Source organism: Narcine bancroftii, chromosome 7 (assembly GCF_036971445.1).
Source record: "Narcine bancroftii isolate sNarBan1 chromosome 7, sNarBan1.hap1, whole genome shotgun sequence".
In the NCBI taxonomy this organism is placed as follows: Eukaryota; Metazoa; Chordata; class Chondrichthyes; order Torpediniformes; family Narcinidae; genus Narcine; species Narcine bancroftii.
Genome location: NC_091475.1, coordinates 23,995,152 through 24,011,069, shown reverse-complemented (window position 1 = coordinate 24,011,069; position 15,918 = coordinate 23,995,152). Strand labels below are relative to the sequence as shown.

The window sequence follows — 15,918 nt, the reverse complement described above, 5'->3', positions numbered from 1 at the left end:
TTACTAGCAGTCAAGGACAGAAGGAGCTGCTGAATATGTTTTTTTAAACCTATCTTTTCATGGTCATAGTGAGAGACATGCAGGAGACAAAGGATTAATAAGAAGTGTGAGAAACAGAATTCAGTGAATGTAGAGTTCACAGCGTACGTAACGAACGTGATAATTAAAAATGCAGTTATACTTAGAATGCTTTTGTAATACTAACCAATTAAAACAGTATTAATAAGAAGGGGAAGGGCAAACAATAAGGGTATAAAAATCAATGCACTGTATGTATCGGGGCTTAACTGGTGAGAAACCAGTTGAGTCCAACTCTGCAGACTTGTAAATAAAGCTTGTCGTGTCATCAGTTTTAAAGAGACTCATGTGTGAGAAGTTTTATTTCTGACAGTGTTGGGACCAGGGCTTTGTTTAAGTATGTTGTAAAAGAAGAGGCGAGTTTAAACGTTAAACAGAGCAATGATTAATTGGAGTCTGTAGTACAGATAAGGGGCAGTAACAAATAAAACCAAGGGAAGCTTCTGTGGAGTGGCCAGTGTGTGAGTGCCTCAGTGTAGAGTGGGACTTTGAGGCTTTGAACATCTAGAGGCTTCTGCGAGGCAGCACTTCTGAGGGGCAGGCAGGCTTTTGTAGTGGTTATATAAAACTCACCAAATTGGAGGTAATTAAAGTCGGCATACAGGATCAGATGATGTGTAAAAGCAAATTGTACAGAGGATGAGGAGAGTGTGCAGAGGTATAGATCAGTGAAGTGAGTGGGCAAGGTGGAGTCTGGCAGATGGAGAACAATGTTGGTAAATGTGAGGTTATTCATTTTGGAAGAAAAATTGGAAGATCAGAGTATTAGTAAAATGGCAAAAGTTTGCAGCATGCTGCCGTGCAGAAGGACTTGGGAGGGCTTGTGTGTGAATCGCAAAAGGTTGGCTTGCAGGTGCAGCCGGCGATCAAGAAGGCAAATGGAATGTTGGCCTTCATTGCTCGAGGGATTGAATTTAGGAGCAGGGAGGTTATGCTGTGCAACGTACTGGTGAGGCCACATCTGGAGTACTATGTGCAGTTCCAGTCTCCTTACTAGAGGAAGGATGTACTGGCTTTGGAGGTGATGCACAGGAGGTTCACCAGGTTGATTCCAGAGATGAGGGGGTCGGCCTATGAGGAGAAATTGAATCGTCTAGGACTGTACTCACTTGAATTTAGAAGAGAAAGGATCTTATGGAAATGTCTAAAATTATGAAAGGAATAGATAAGATAGAGGTTTGCAAGTTGTTTCCATTGATAGGGGAGACCAGAACTAGGGGACACGGCCTCAAGATTCAAGGTAGTAGATTTCAGATGAAGATGAGGAGGAATTGCTTCCCCAGAAGGTCATGAATCTGTGGAATTTGCTGCCCACTGAAGCAGTAGAGGCGAACTCAGTAAATGTATTTAAGACAAGGTTGGATTGCTTTTTACATAGTAGGGGAATTAAAGGATATGGGGAAAAGTCAGGTATGTGGAGATGAGACAATCATCAGATCAGCCATGATCTCATTGAATGGTGGAGCAGACTTGATGGGTTGGATGGCTGACTCCTGCTCCGAGTTCTTATGAAAAGGTGCCACAGTGCAGGTAGTGGTGTAAATAGAATCGAATGTAACAATGTACAGACATGAATATACTGTGTATGGATACAAAACTAAGGGTGGGAAGAGACTTTAATCAGTTTAACATTTTGTCAATAATTTATTATGAATAAAATCTATTTTAGATTTAAAAAAAAACAACCCTGGCCCAAATCTGGGCACTTGCCTGACCCTGACAAAACACTAGGCCCTGTCCCAACTGACCCCATTTCCAGCACCTTTGGCCTAATTCTGGTCCTTGGACTCTGAAGTGGGAGGGTGACCATCCAGTTGTCATGGTGCAGGCCATCAAAGTATCAGTAAATACAGGATGAGACTCTACAAGCTGGATTCAGGGAGCCTTTCCACACACCCACCACCTTTGTGAAGAAGGTACTTTCTCATGTTTGCTCCTTTCAATATTTTCCCTCAGCTGAAATCTGTGCCATCTAGTTTTAGGCTCCCCTACCCTGGGAAAATAACTGTGACCACCCACCTCATGCCGTTCATGATTTTATAAACTTCTAGGAGATTCACTTGTGTAGTAAAGACAGGGATGGGAATCTCCCAGGGTTTTAGTTTCTCCTTTGATTCATCAGTCAGACAGTTAATAATCAGGGGAGAAAAACCCAAAGTCCGAATTCTCAAGCAGTCTTATCTGCATCTGAAAGCCCTTTAGACTACAGCTCCCAGTCACCACGGCCAACTCCACTGCCAGTAAACCAGGACTTTATGCTGAGTTGCTCCCAAAGAATTATGCCCTTGCCAAGACTGGCATCAGATTTCTAAACGGACAATGAACTTCTTGTCTCCACCTCACTTTTTTTCTCTTCTTGCATTAATTATTTTTAAAATATTCTACTTAGAGAGATGTAATTTATTGTAATTTTGTACCTGAAATGCACAATACTGCTGCTGCAAAACACAAATTTCATGAAACATTCACGACAATAAACTGACTTTGGTTCTGATAAGAGAAGGCGTTGTGTGCTCAGAGAACCTTCGAGTTCTTTTGATGTTTTGTGCTGTTTCATCCCCGTCAACCCATGCTCTCTCACTGAGTTGTGCACTTAAAGCTGTGAATGCAAACCTCTTTCATTACAAATGGTAAACAATATTTTCTAATCAATATTTTTGCTCAATTTGTTCATCAAGGAGACTTAATAGAGGCCTACAAAATTATGAGAGGCATAGATAAGGCAGGAATAGCAAACACCAGAGAACTAAGTGAAGGGAGGAAAGTTTAGGGGAGACATCAGGGGTAAGTACTTTTTTTTTACACACATTTGAGAGTGCCTGCAATGCCTTGCCAGGGTTAGTGGTGGAGGAGGAAACATTAGGGGCATTTAGAAGACTCTTAGACAGGCCCATGCATGAAAGGAAAATAGAGGGTTAAGAGGCAGGGGAGGGGTTAGTACTTTTTAAAGGAATATACGAGTCAGCACAACATCAAAGGCCGAAGGGCCTGTGCTGTGCTGGAGTGTTTTATGTTCTAATATTTATGAGGACAAAGACTTCTTATTGCAAACTAACTGGTGGTTTGCAGATCCACATTCCTGAAGGACTATGCCCAGGTCCAAAGTCCTTGATGCAGAGCCACATCACACCATGCACGAATGCACAGGATGACTTGCCTGAGCACAGGCCAACAGCAAGGTCCACCCTCCACTGCAGTGATCAAATTCACACGCTGGGGAGAGAGCCATCAGCACGATTGGTGTCGCCCTCTCTTGCAATATCCAAAATCAATCTACGGTCCATTTCCCTTCCTCACCTCACCGAGAAAGCGCTCAACAAACTGACGTGGCTTCCAACGAGTCAGCTTCAGTGCAGTGCACGCCTTACACATGACAGTTCCAGCGATGTCCACAGTAGTGACCTGGCATGGAGTGATGGCCGGGGCTCGGACTACCAATCAGTGGAAAAAATGTGCTACGGATCGATGTTTTAAACATTTCTGATCTGGGCACTAAGCCAATAATGACCCTAGATTATTTAATTGAGCCAACCGTTAGGTGTGCACTAATGGGTGGCGGGAGTCCAACCTTGATTGACAGGTGATGTGACTTCCGAATAAGTTTCAGTCAAGGAAGTCATATGGTCGCCCAGAATCCACAATATTCCAGACAGGGAGGCCACGTGTTTCACAATCCACATATAACACACGTGCTCTCCTGGGTCCTTTGGCACACCGTCAACGACTGTATAAAGGGTTAAACTTCCATCAATCTCGATCATCTGGGCAAACTAACAGGGAGAAATGCTGACATGTGGGGTCAATATCTTGGAGGAAATGGAGGCAAATAGAGTAGTTGCATCTCTTGTAATTGGCCAAAATCATCTGGGTGATGAAGAGGTCCCGAGGATTGGAAAACCATTCATATAACAGTAAAACATGAAAGTCTGCAGACACTGTGGTTGAAGTAAAAGCACAATACTGGAGAAACTCAGCAGGTCAAACGGAGAGTGCCCAGAAGGAAAATTAACTTCTCCAGTTTCTGCCAGCTCATTCCCCGTTCTCCCTCTCTTCCCTACCTCCTTTCCTCCAGCTCTCCAAACCCTTCCCTCTCCATTCAGAGCCATCCCTCCTCCCCTATTTGCTCCTGTACCCTCCCTCCCTAATCCACCTAATACCTCCTGCCTGTGGGATTGCGCTCCTCCCCCTGCCCCTCTCATCCCACCTGCCTACATTTTGCTCATACCTTGATGAAGGGCTCAAGCCTGAAATGTAAGGTTATGTATCTTTATCTTTCCTACATAAAGTACACATTTGACCTGCTGAGTTTCTCCAGCATCATGTTTTTAATTCATACAACACCACTATTTATTGGAAATGCAGCAGCCATCATACCGCAGGGAACAACCACCAAGCCCATCAATCAATGATTAGGGTGTTCTTGGCAACAATGGTACATCTGGTGAAGTCCCAGCTCAGTGTGTAACAACAATGTTCATCGGTGGCTGCTGGAATCCTTGATTTCGTGCCAGGTTCCAAACGGGGCAACCTTGAAGGATCAGCACTGAGATCTGTAACGTTGACCACCCCATTGTCTCTACAGATGCTGCCCGACCTTCTGAGATGCTCCAGCGGATATTAGCACCAAAGAAAAACAACTGGGACTGCTTTGATCAAGCAATACAGTATGGAGTATTCACTCATTCTGCTCCTGAGCGTCTCCAAAAGCAACCAAAACCACACCATCTCTCCCTCCCCCATTTGCAGGGATCCTTTCAGATCTGAAAACCTCACCATTTTCACATGAGTTTGCAGCCATATCATAATCCAACTGTGTGATCTCCCCACGGCTGTCCTATTGTGCGTTACCCACCAATCACATCTGCTCATTCCTTTTGAAGTGTGTTAGTGCAGAGGAAAAGGGCTTACAATGTGACCAAGCCTGAGGACAGATAACATTTAAATTTAGACATACAGCACAGTAACAGACTCTTCTGGCCCATGAGCCTGTGCCGCCCAATTACACCAGATTGACTTACACCCCCTGGTACGTTTTGAAGGATTGGAGGAAACCAGAGCATCCAGAGAAATCTCACTCAGACACAGGGACAACATACAAACTCCTTACAGACAGCATGGGATTCGAACACCGGTCCAGATTGCTGGCACTGTAACAATATTGCGCTAACCACTATGGTAGGAAGAAGACATTGGTGATGAAAAGGAAAATAGAATACAAGAATGATCTACGGAGAAGCTTCCAATAAGACTGCAAAAGCTTGTATAGATGGTCAAATGAAAAAGATTAGGAAATTTTAGATTTATTGTCTGAGTACATACATGACCTCACATACAACCCTGAGATTCTTTTCCCTGCAGGCGAGGCAGAATTACCATTTATTGGAAGTGTAAAAAAAAACTGTGCACAATGTACACATGTAAACAAACAAATAATCTCTTCAGCGACACTGAGTGTCTGTGCACAAAAGCACGTTCTTGCTCAAAATACGTGATATTTAGATAACTCCGTAACCTGACTCTGTACTTCCAAAACAAGCTCCTTCATTGACGCAATTGTTCTTGCATTTAATAAGAGTCCTTTTCATTCTTGAAATGCTTGAGCTGTTTCTGAATTCCATGTTCCCTCAGGAAGTTTCAAAGATGTCTGGGGGGGGAGGCAGGCAGGCAGCACAAGGACAGAGTCCAAGCAGAGCTGCTCTTTCTGAAGCAGGAACACTTCCCCTTCTCTGCCTTCTCACCAGAGGCCTTCACTGTTCCCACGTTTCTTCCCAACATTGACCTTGCACCTCTCACCCTAACAGGGAGGGATATGCCCTCCATCTCCCTCAATGTGCCCTCCATCTCCCTCAATGCACAATCAGGATTTGGGTCCAACTTGGACGTAGCAAAGGGAGTTGTATTAATATTGGACAAAAATCAGGAATTGAGGCATGGGACATGTTTAATGATAATTATTTGAGAATTTGACCTTCATATAGTCTGTATAAACAGTGTGTGTATAATTTGCTTTTCTTCATCAATATTTTGAGGAACCAATCAGTGATAGGGCTATTTTGGATCTTGTTTTATGCAATGTAGATAGATGTCTCTCCATTCCATACTTATTCATGTCTTGCTCGAAGCCTCCACAACACTATTGCGTCTGCTTCCACCCCTGGCAGCCTGTTCCATGCTCCTACCACTATGTAAAAATCTTACTTTAACTTAGATATACAACACAGACACAGGCTTTTTGGCCCAGGGACCTCCTCCCCCAGAAGGAAGGGAGGAAACCGCAGCTCCTGAAAGACCCAAGCAGACATGGGGAGAATGTACAAACTTCTCACAACCAGCGTGGGATACCACAAACATCTCCTTTCAACTTTCCCCCTCTCACCAGAAATGCCCTGCCTCAAGTGACATTTTTATCCTGGGAAAAAGATTGTCTCTACACCTCACAATGTTACACAGTTCTCAGGTCATATATTAAAGAATGACATGTCATTGGAGATTGAGGAATTCAGGTTAAAAAAAATAGCTGGGGAAGTTGGTGAACTTGAAAGCTGATAAATTCCAAGGGCTTGATGATCTGCATTGAAGTGTTTTGAAATTGCTGGCTACAGATAATAGTGGATGTTCTGTTCATCATCTTCCTAAGTTCTGGAATTTCATGAGGTTTTTGATAAATGTTGGCTCAATAAGGTTACAGGTGAAGTTGGAGCAACAGAGATGGATTGAGAGTTGGTCATCAGAAAGATGAAGGAACAAAAAACTAGCTTGGATGTCACTGGAATGGAGAGTGTTACATAAGAAGAGAATGGATGGGTGGGTCCTCACTGGAATGAAAGGTGTTACTTGTTAAGAGAGATTGGATTGGCTGGGCTTCACTGGAATGAAGGGCATTACTTCATTACTTGTAAGGAGAGATTGGATAGGCTGGGTTCTCATTGGAATGGCAGTCATTACTTGTAATGTTCTATTCCAGGGGGTTTGAAGGTTCAAAGTTCATTCCAAAAAAATGGGATGGCTTTCTGGAAAATCCTTTAAATTAACCTTCTGATGATTATTTGATTCTGGAAATAAAAGCATTAGCTCACAAGATTAAGTGATTTGAAACCATGTTCATTAGATTGGCGGGGGGGGGGGGGGGTGGGGTGTGAGGTGGAATGTGATGTTTAGTCTTTATAAGACATGGGTGAGATTTCATTTGGGAGTATTGTGAGCAATTTTGGGCTCCTCATTTAAGAAAAGATGTCCTGACATTGAAGAGGGTTCAAAGGATGATTCTGGGAATGAAAGTGTTATGAGGGGCATTTGACAGCTCTTGGCCTGTATTCATTGGAATTTAGAAGGGGGGAGGAAATTCTCAATGAAACATTTTGAACGTTGAAAGGCGTGGACAGAGTAGAAGCAGAAAGGTTGTTTCCCATGGTGGGAGAGTTTAGGACAAGAGGTACAACTTCAGGATTGAAGGGCATTTGCTTAGAACAGAGATGTGGAGGAATTTCTTCAGCCAGAGGATGGTAAATTCTGTGGAATTTGTTGCCACAGGCAGTTGTGGATGCAAGGTCATTGGATGTATTTAAGGTAGCGATGAATAGGTTGTAGATCAGCCAGGGCATCAAAGGTTATGTGGAGAAGGTTGGGCAGTGGGGTTGAGTGAGAGAATGGATCAGCTCATGATTGAGTGGCAGGGTAGACTTGATGAGTTGAATGGTCTATTTCTGAGCCTGTGTCTCATGGATCTTGTAGAAACTTAAGAATGAGATGGAAACATCAATGCTGATCTGTGTTGGCCCAATGGCTGCAACCTACAGTGGGGGGGGGGGGGGCATTAACAGAGATTGAGCTCAAGCCAAGAACCATCTGTGTGGCTCAAGAAGACACAGTAACCACAAAGCCCGAGGTGAGAAGCGCACGCACACCACATTTTAAACATTTCATGCAGCAGCTTTGGAGACCAGCCTGACAGATTGCTTTTTATTATCCAAAATTCAAGGTACAACACTGGAGGTCCACCAACAGGAGTAACCGTACATGTGGTGAACTACTTGGTACCAACCACATGTCTAGACAAATCCTTTCATAAAAGAGGCAAGTGGATTTTGCATCATTCCTGGCTAATTTCATCAGCAGATGTTTGATGAGCAAAATGGAATAGTTCCATTATCATTTAAATATAAAAATTTAAACAAACAGCATGGTAACAGGCCTTTCCAGCCTGCAAGCCCATGCAGCCCTCATTTCTCAAACATGTTAAGGACTCTCAGAGCTAATAAATTTCGCTCTGACTTCAAAGGGAATAGGAAGGACATCTTGCATGCTTTTGGATGACACTCCTGTGGAAGACAATAGTGCATCTATCTGAACACCCAAAATGGACAGACCTGCCCTGTGATTGAGGAGCAGACCATAACTAAACCAAGCACCTCCAGGAGGAAAGTGCAGACAGGCAAACATTCCTGACCCCACCAGAAAGCACTCTCCTGGATGAAAGGAGAATGGGTGGGGATGAGAGAAAGTCAGAATTGGGAGCAGGTGGTCAGCTGGCATCAGCCTGGCCGAAACCAGCTGTGGTGCTTGGAGGGAGTCCGCCACATCGCCCACTTCTACGGATTGACCAAAGGAGTCAACCCAACCACGGAGACCATGGGCTGAACAATCACAGCAGGCTACTTGAGGAAAGGCAGCTATGGCGAGCTTAGAAAAAGTCCATGGCTGTGGGTCGCTTTGTGGCTGGCAACAAGACTAACTTGGGCCGGAGAGCGGGGGAGCAGGTTGGCGTTAAGTTGGACTTCAGCACGCTGTGATGGGGCTGCTGCTTTGGGTCAAATGCCACACGAGATGTCCCAGATGGGCTCACCAGGAGACTTTTGTCCGTTCTTTTAAACTCTGAAAAATAATCAACACAACCAATCAACTGCTAACAAAAGTTGATTCCCTTCTTTAAGGCAGTCAGGAATACAAGAAACTGCAGGCTGGTGAGCATGACATCAATAGTAAGGAAAAAAAATTCTGAAATCAAGATAGGATTGATGTTCACATGGAGAAGCACACTAAGATGGGGGAGTCAACACGGTCTCACGCAGAGAAAATCCTGCTTCACAAATCTAAGGGGCTTTTTTTTGCATAGGTGTGGCTTGTGATCACATGATTGTTGTGTGTGCGTGGCTGTGTTGTGGGCAGTGAAATTAGCGGAGTATTAATGTGATCCCAATGCCCGCCCTCCAGGGCTCCTGAAGCCCTAACTGCAGACTCTCACCCCCCAGAGCTCCCAAACACAGACTCTTGCCTAGGCCCCAGCCACCCGCACACCGCAGCTCCCAATACCTCAACCACGGACTCTCACCTAAGCCCCAGCTGCTCGCCCCATCCAAGCTCATGACATCCCAACCGCAGACTCTCACCTTGGCCCTGGTCGCTACCCATCCAAGCTCACACTGACCCAACTGTGGACTTACCAATATAAACAAAATATTTGGTATGATTATGTGTAATTATTGAAACTAATGCAAATTAGCAGTTTAAAAAACTGCATGTGAATATTATCTACAGGTATTTAATATTTATATGAAATTTTTGTTACAGTGTGCATGTAAGAGTAAAAATGCACATGTACTATTTTTTCATGAATTGTGGCTTTCAAACATCTAAAGTTTATTGTATCTGGCTCTTATGTAAGGCATGTTTGGTCCGTCCTGGTTGACCTCGACATCTGCTAAGCTTTAGTCATGGGTCCAGAAGGTTTGGGCACACAGAATGAAAGGTGTGTGGAGAGAATGGATGCAAAGTTGGCCTGCTGATAGTATAGAGGGGATAATGGAGGAAGGCTGTACTTTTGACTCATTCTATAATCAGTGGCGTACTGCAGTAAAAACACAATGCTGTAGAAACTTAGCAAGTCAAACAGTGTACTTTATATAGTAAAATTAAAGATGCGTAACTAATGTTTCAGGCTTGGGCCCTTCATCAAGGTATGGAAAAATGATGGCAGGTGCCCGAACACATTTGTTTCACACCTTGATGAGGGGCTAAAGCCTGAAACATTGGTTATGTATCTTTATCTTTGCTCTATAAAGTGCATGGTTTGACCAGTTGAGTTTCTCCAGCATTGTGTTTTTACTTCAGTCACAGTGTCTGCAAACTTTCGTGTTTTACTATCAGCGTACTCCAGGAGCTGGGATTTACAATTTGTTAAGAACGTTGGCTGATCAATAAATTTGCTGATGACATAAAAGTTGAAATGGACAAGCCTGTGGAAGTGTACAGAGGGACATAGTTGGGTGGAGAGATGGCAGATGGAATTATACCTGAGGGAACATGTTTTGGGAGGTTACCTGATCTATGGCTGTCATAATTTTATATCCCCCCATCATGTCTTGGTTCTTGAGCCTCCAAAATATTCTGTATGGAATTTAAACTGGAGGTGGAGGAGGGTGTGCTTAAGGAGATTTTTGAAGAGCGGCCTTAAACTTAATTGGGTCTGCTTATGTGTGTACGGTAGGGTGAGGATTATTCCATGCTTAAATTGTGCGGGGGAAGAATGAATTGCTGACCACATCTGTCTTGGAAGACGGAACTACAAATGGGTTGCGTGCCCTCGTCTCATCCTAGCAGGCATGGGTTTGGTGTCAGATTGGTAGTATATATCGAGCTGCAGTTTAGCATTTTGTAAAAACAGGTCAGGCAGTGTGCTTCATGTCTGTCTTGGAGGGAGCTCCACTTTAATGAATCCAAGAGCTTTGAAACACTTGCTTCCATATTTTATTTGACAAATCGGGCTGCCTGTCTCTGGACTTGTTCAATGATAGTAGTGTTTTTGTTTGTGTATGGGTCCCATGTAGTTACTGCGTATTCTAAATGTGATCTGACAAGGGTGAGGTGCAACTTCTCCTTGACAGAAGTTGAACAATGATGGACAATGTCACCTTCGAGTGGGGACTGAAGGACCTGTTTGTGCAGTATGGCTCCAGGATACCTCCCAGTTTCCTTTATTCTGGGGGTAACACCGGCCTATCCAATCTCTCCTGATACTGAAACCCTCCAATCTGGCCAACATGCACCTTACTCGTGACCCAATTGTGCCTGTATCGGGAACTAACATCAACAGTGTTTCACCTGGCCCTGTTGTACATTTTACCTGCTGTTGTGTTCTTTCTCAGCCCAAACCGTACTTTCTTTTCACTGGAAGATGACATGGTTTTCATCTGTGGTAGCAGAAAGCAAAATACAAATTTCTTTTAAAAAAGAGACTTTTTGGTTAAAAAAAAGACCCATATGGTCCATAGTATTGGGCTTCAGAGCGCTGGAATCAGAGTGTCCCTGTGGAGGCAAGCCTCAGTGATCGAGAATGGAGAAAACAGAGAGTCAGGCCACTCTGGAGAAAAAGGTTGCACAATGCAACGTCAGAGGCAAATAGCAGCAGTTATCTTGCCCACAAGATAATGAGGCATAGAGAGGGTGGACAGCCAGCACCTTTTCTCTGGGGCAACAGTAGCAAATACCAGAGGACATCTGTACAAGGTGAGGGGAGGAAAGGTTAGGGGAGATGTCTGGGGTAAGTTATTTTTTAAATAACAATGTCTGGAGTGCATTGCCAGAGGTGGTGGTGGAGGCTGGTACAATCAGGGCATTTAAAAGACTCCGAGACAGGTACATAGATGTCAGGGAAATCGAGGGATTATGGGGTGAGGTAGGGAAGGGTTAGATTGTTGAGTAGATTTATCATATTGTGGGCTGAAGGGCCTGTACTATGTGATGTCCCTCGTAATTCAGTGATCAGCAGCAGTGAGCAGGATGGGGTTAAAGGACGCAGGGCATCAGGAGAGTGAAGTGAGGTCACCGCCTGGGATGCTCCGTTCAGTATCCGATAACGAAAGGACGAGAAGAAACAGGAACGTAGTCCAAAGGGTGTTGACGATGAATACTCTCAGGGCCAACGGGCTCCAAACTCCTTAGTGCAGCAGCAAGAAAAAAAATGAAAATGCAGGAATGACATTTGGTACCTGAGAGATGACAATGTGCCCAGAGCCCAGGTTCCTGTGTTCTCCACATGCTCTTTGCAACAGAGGCCAACCCCCTTGAATGGGCTCTGTCACAACAGATTGCAGTTATTGCCTCGGGCTATCCCACAGCTGGCCCCAATCAAACACAACACCTCTGCCTCAGAATGCAGAAAGGCATCCTCACCTTCATGCACCGCCTGGGAGTACCTCCCGCTTTCTTGAAGAAGATGGGCTTTGGTGTGGGAACCTTGGAAAACTTCACAAACTCTCTGGGTTCTGCTGCATTTTGTGCTTGGATCAGAATACTTGGCTGGGTGTCACCCTGAGTTGTGACCTGTTCAAAATAGAAACAAACTGTTGACAGAAGTTGAGCAGAACAAGTATTTAATCCACTCCCCTTCCTGCTTTAATGGGGCTGAAGTGAAAAGAATAAATAGCTTCAGGTTCTCAGGAATCTCCAATGACCTGCCACAGGACAAAGACACTGTCATGATGGTCAAGAGAGCACCAATGCCTCAGTGTGGGATGGGAGCTACCCTGGTCCAGATTGGAAGGTGGTGAATGCAGCTCAGAACATCAGATAAACTTCCTCCCCTCCGCGGATTCCATCTACATCTCCTGCTGACTGGGAACGCACTGAAGGACCCATCACACCCTGGACATACTCTCTTCTCCCTCCTCCCATTGGAGAGAAGGCTCAAGAGTGTGAAAGTGGGCACAAACAGGGAAGAAGTAGACAGTTTATTTCCCACAGCCATCAGGCTCCTGAATGAACCCCACCAGTGCTCTCACTTTGCCCTCGCTTCCATGTTGATGCAATCACGAAGAAGCCTCGTCAGCAGCTATACTTTGTGAGTTGATTGAGGAGATTTGGTATGTCACTGAAGACTCTTGAAAACTTCTACAGGTGTACCATGGAGAGCATTCTGGCTGCTTTCATCACTATCTGGTACAGAGACGCCAACTCTCAGGACAAGAAAAGTCTCCAGATGGTTGTTAACTCAGCCTGCAAGATCACGGGCACCATGCTTCACTCCATCAAGGACATCTATAAGAGGCAGTGTCTTAAAAAAGCACCCTATATCCTCAAAGACGCCCCCACCCAGGCCATGCTCTCTTCACTCTGTGAACATCGGGAAAAAGATACAGGAGCTTGAAGACAAGCAATCAGTGCCACAAGGACAGCTTCTTTTCCATTGCCATCAGATTTCTGAACAATCAATGAACCAAAGACACAGCCTTACCTTTTTGCACTCTATTTATTTATTTATTGAGTAAGGTGGTGTATATAAATGTTTGCACTGTGATATTACCGAAGAACAATGAATTTGGTGACTTGTTCATGACAATAAATTCAGATTCTGGTGCTAATCAATCTTCCTTTTCATTGTAATCCCACATTTGGTAGACTGCCCGCAGGAGAACCCTTCTCACTGTACTTGGCATATAACATTGCAAATAAATTTAAACTGATCACCACCCACTGTCCCAACACTCACTGAACCCAATTGGAGGATGGATAGATGGATCAATAAGTCATCAAAAACAACATGGCCAAAGACTGCTTTCCAGTATGCTCATACATGGGTCAGTAGAACTGAACACTCACCAGAGATCATGGGCTTCTTTTCTGTGTTTGGAGGGTAGGATATCCCAAAATCTCCTCACCAACCCAGGGTCCAGCAGTTACTGACTGGTGGTGCTGCCTGGGTGATCACACCTCCATCAGCCCAGTGTTAAGCTCAGCAAGCAAACAGGAGGAAGTCCCTGGGAAGAATGGGATACTTCCCCACCACTCCACGGACCAAACCAGGACTGGGCTGAATGAAACACCATGGTGTTGTCAGTCTCCAGACAACCTTGGCTCCGATTTACTTCAAGGGAAGCTACAAGCAATGATGTTCATTGAGGAAGTCATCACCAACTGGGGGTGGCACATTTATCAAAGCAGTTAGTACCACACGGTTACAAACCTAGTGACTGGGACTGGGGTTCGAATCTGGCAGAGTCTGTAAAGAGTTTTTATGTTCTCCCCGTGTCTGTGTGGCTTTCCCCACCATTCAAAACATAATGGGGTTGTAGGTTCATTGGGTGTAAATTGGACGGCAGGGGCTCATAGGCCTGTTACTGTGCTGTATGTCTAATTTTAAAAAAAAAACTTAAACATGGTATTTTTTGGGGGCTAAAGTATAACCACAACACCACACTCACAGGTCACTCACCCTTTGAACCAATTCACAATTCAGCAAAGACTCGTGCAATTCTTTGACACAAGTACATCTTCCCACTCCTAATTCAATTAGGGCCAAATACCCACTGACCTGAGACCTGAATGTCACCTGGAGTTCTAAAGATGAACTTCCATGTCGATGTCTGACAGTTGGCTGATCCATTACCATGGGACTATTTTTAGTTCTCAACTCTCCAGCCAATGGGAAACCCTTCAAATTCTCTCTTTCAAAATTAAATTGCAAAAGAACAGAAAATTCCAGCAGTCCAGGCCCTTCAGCCACGATGTTGTGCTGACCTCAATAAATCTCTATACTCAACAAATGAAACCTTTCCAACCTCACACCAATAACCCTCAATTTTTCTCGCATCCATGTGCCTGTTTAAGATTCCTTTAAATATCCTGATTGATCCAGTCTCCACTACCACCCTTGGCAACGTAATCCAGGCACCCACTACTCAGTGTAAAAGTCTTACCTGTGTCATCTCCCGTGAACTCTGCCTCCACCCCCCCACCCACAAACAAAACTTGTATAGATATCCTGTGGTATTTGCAAATGTCGTCCTGGAAAAAAGGATAATCTTGTATATCAATCTTGTAGACCTCTATTAATCTCATCTAATTCTCATATATGCCGAAAGATTTTAGGTCCAGTGCATCAAGCCCTCCCACGTAAGACACACTCATCAACAGCTTCTCACCACCCTGAGAACCAAACCTGAATTTTCATTGTAGCTTTATATAGGATGACCTAAACACAAGTGTGTACAGTTGCAAAGATCCTTATCTGAAGTTTGGGAACTAGTTGGGTTTTGGGAGAATGAAGATTACTAAAAGAATAAAAAAGGTTCCCTGAGTTGTGGTTATATATTTTTTCCTGGTACCAGGGTCTATATACAACTGGAAAAGGAGCCAGATGCTGAAACCATAAATAATGTTCCTCTGAAGGGTGTGAATGGCAGGGATAACTGAAGATTTTATTATGAGATTGTTAGTTTTGTTTTAAGATATTGAAAGATATGGTGTACCGACAGTCTGTGTAGGGAAGATGAGAGAAGCTCGAACTGGTCAACAGTCTCCTCCTGTGGTCAGAAAACACAAGGTCCGGCGGCAGCGGTGGAAGCAGGAACAAAAGCAGCTTTACTGAGGCTGTTGGATTGACACAAATATGCTGGGAATGGAAGAATCAAAATTTATTGCCATGAACAGGCCACAAAATTCATTGTTTTGCAGCAGCGTTACAGGTACAACTTTTGCTATAAAATTAAATTTAAAAATAAATAGTGGAAGAGAGAGAAAGTGAGGTAGTGTCTGTGGTTCATCATCCATTTAGAAATCTGATGGCCGAGGTGAAGAAGCTGTTTTTGGAATGCTGGATATGAATCAGGTTCAGGCAGAAGAGATTTAAATTTTAAATTTAGACATACCACATGGTAAAAGGCCATTTCAGTCCAAATTATACCCCTGGTACGCTTTTTTAAAAGTGGGAGGAAACTGGAGTCCCTGGAGAAAACCCATGCAGACATGGGGAGAACATACAAACTCCTAACAGACAATGCTGGATTGAACCCCGACCGCTGGTGTTGTTATAGTGCTATATCAATCGTCCCACCCTTGAAGGGTACC

The 15,918-nt window shown here is 44.1% G+C and overlaps 1 protein-coding gene across 4 annotated transcripts in view; it reads right to left on the bottom strand.

Moving 5' to 3' along the window:
• Positions 1-8,023: 8,023 nt before the first annotated feature.
• Positions 8,024-15,918, bottom strand: part of LOC138738593 (ribosomal RNA processing protein 1 homolog A-like) — a 34,175-nt gene continuing 26,280 nt past the window's right edge. For all 4 annotated transcript variants that reach the window (XM_069889116.1, XM_069889119.1, XM_069889117.1 and 1 more), the window contains 3 exons: positions 12,247-12,396; positions 11,198-11,264; positions 8,024-8,949 (listed from right to left, as the gene is read on the bottom strand). In XM_069889116.1, coding sequence (XP_069745217.1) covers positions 8,759-8,949; positions 11,198-11,264; positions 12,247-12,396 — 408 coding nt within the window. In that variant the 3' untranslated portion in view covers positions 8,024-8,758. The remainder of the gene's footprint in view (positions 8,950-11,197; positions 11,265-12,246; positions 12,397-15,918) is intronic.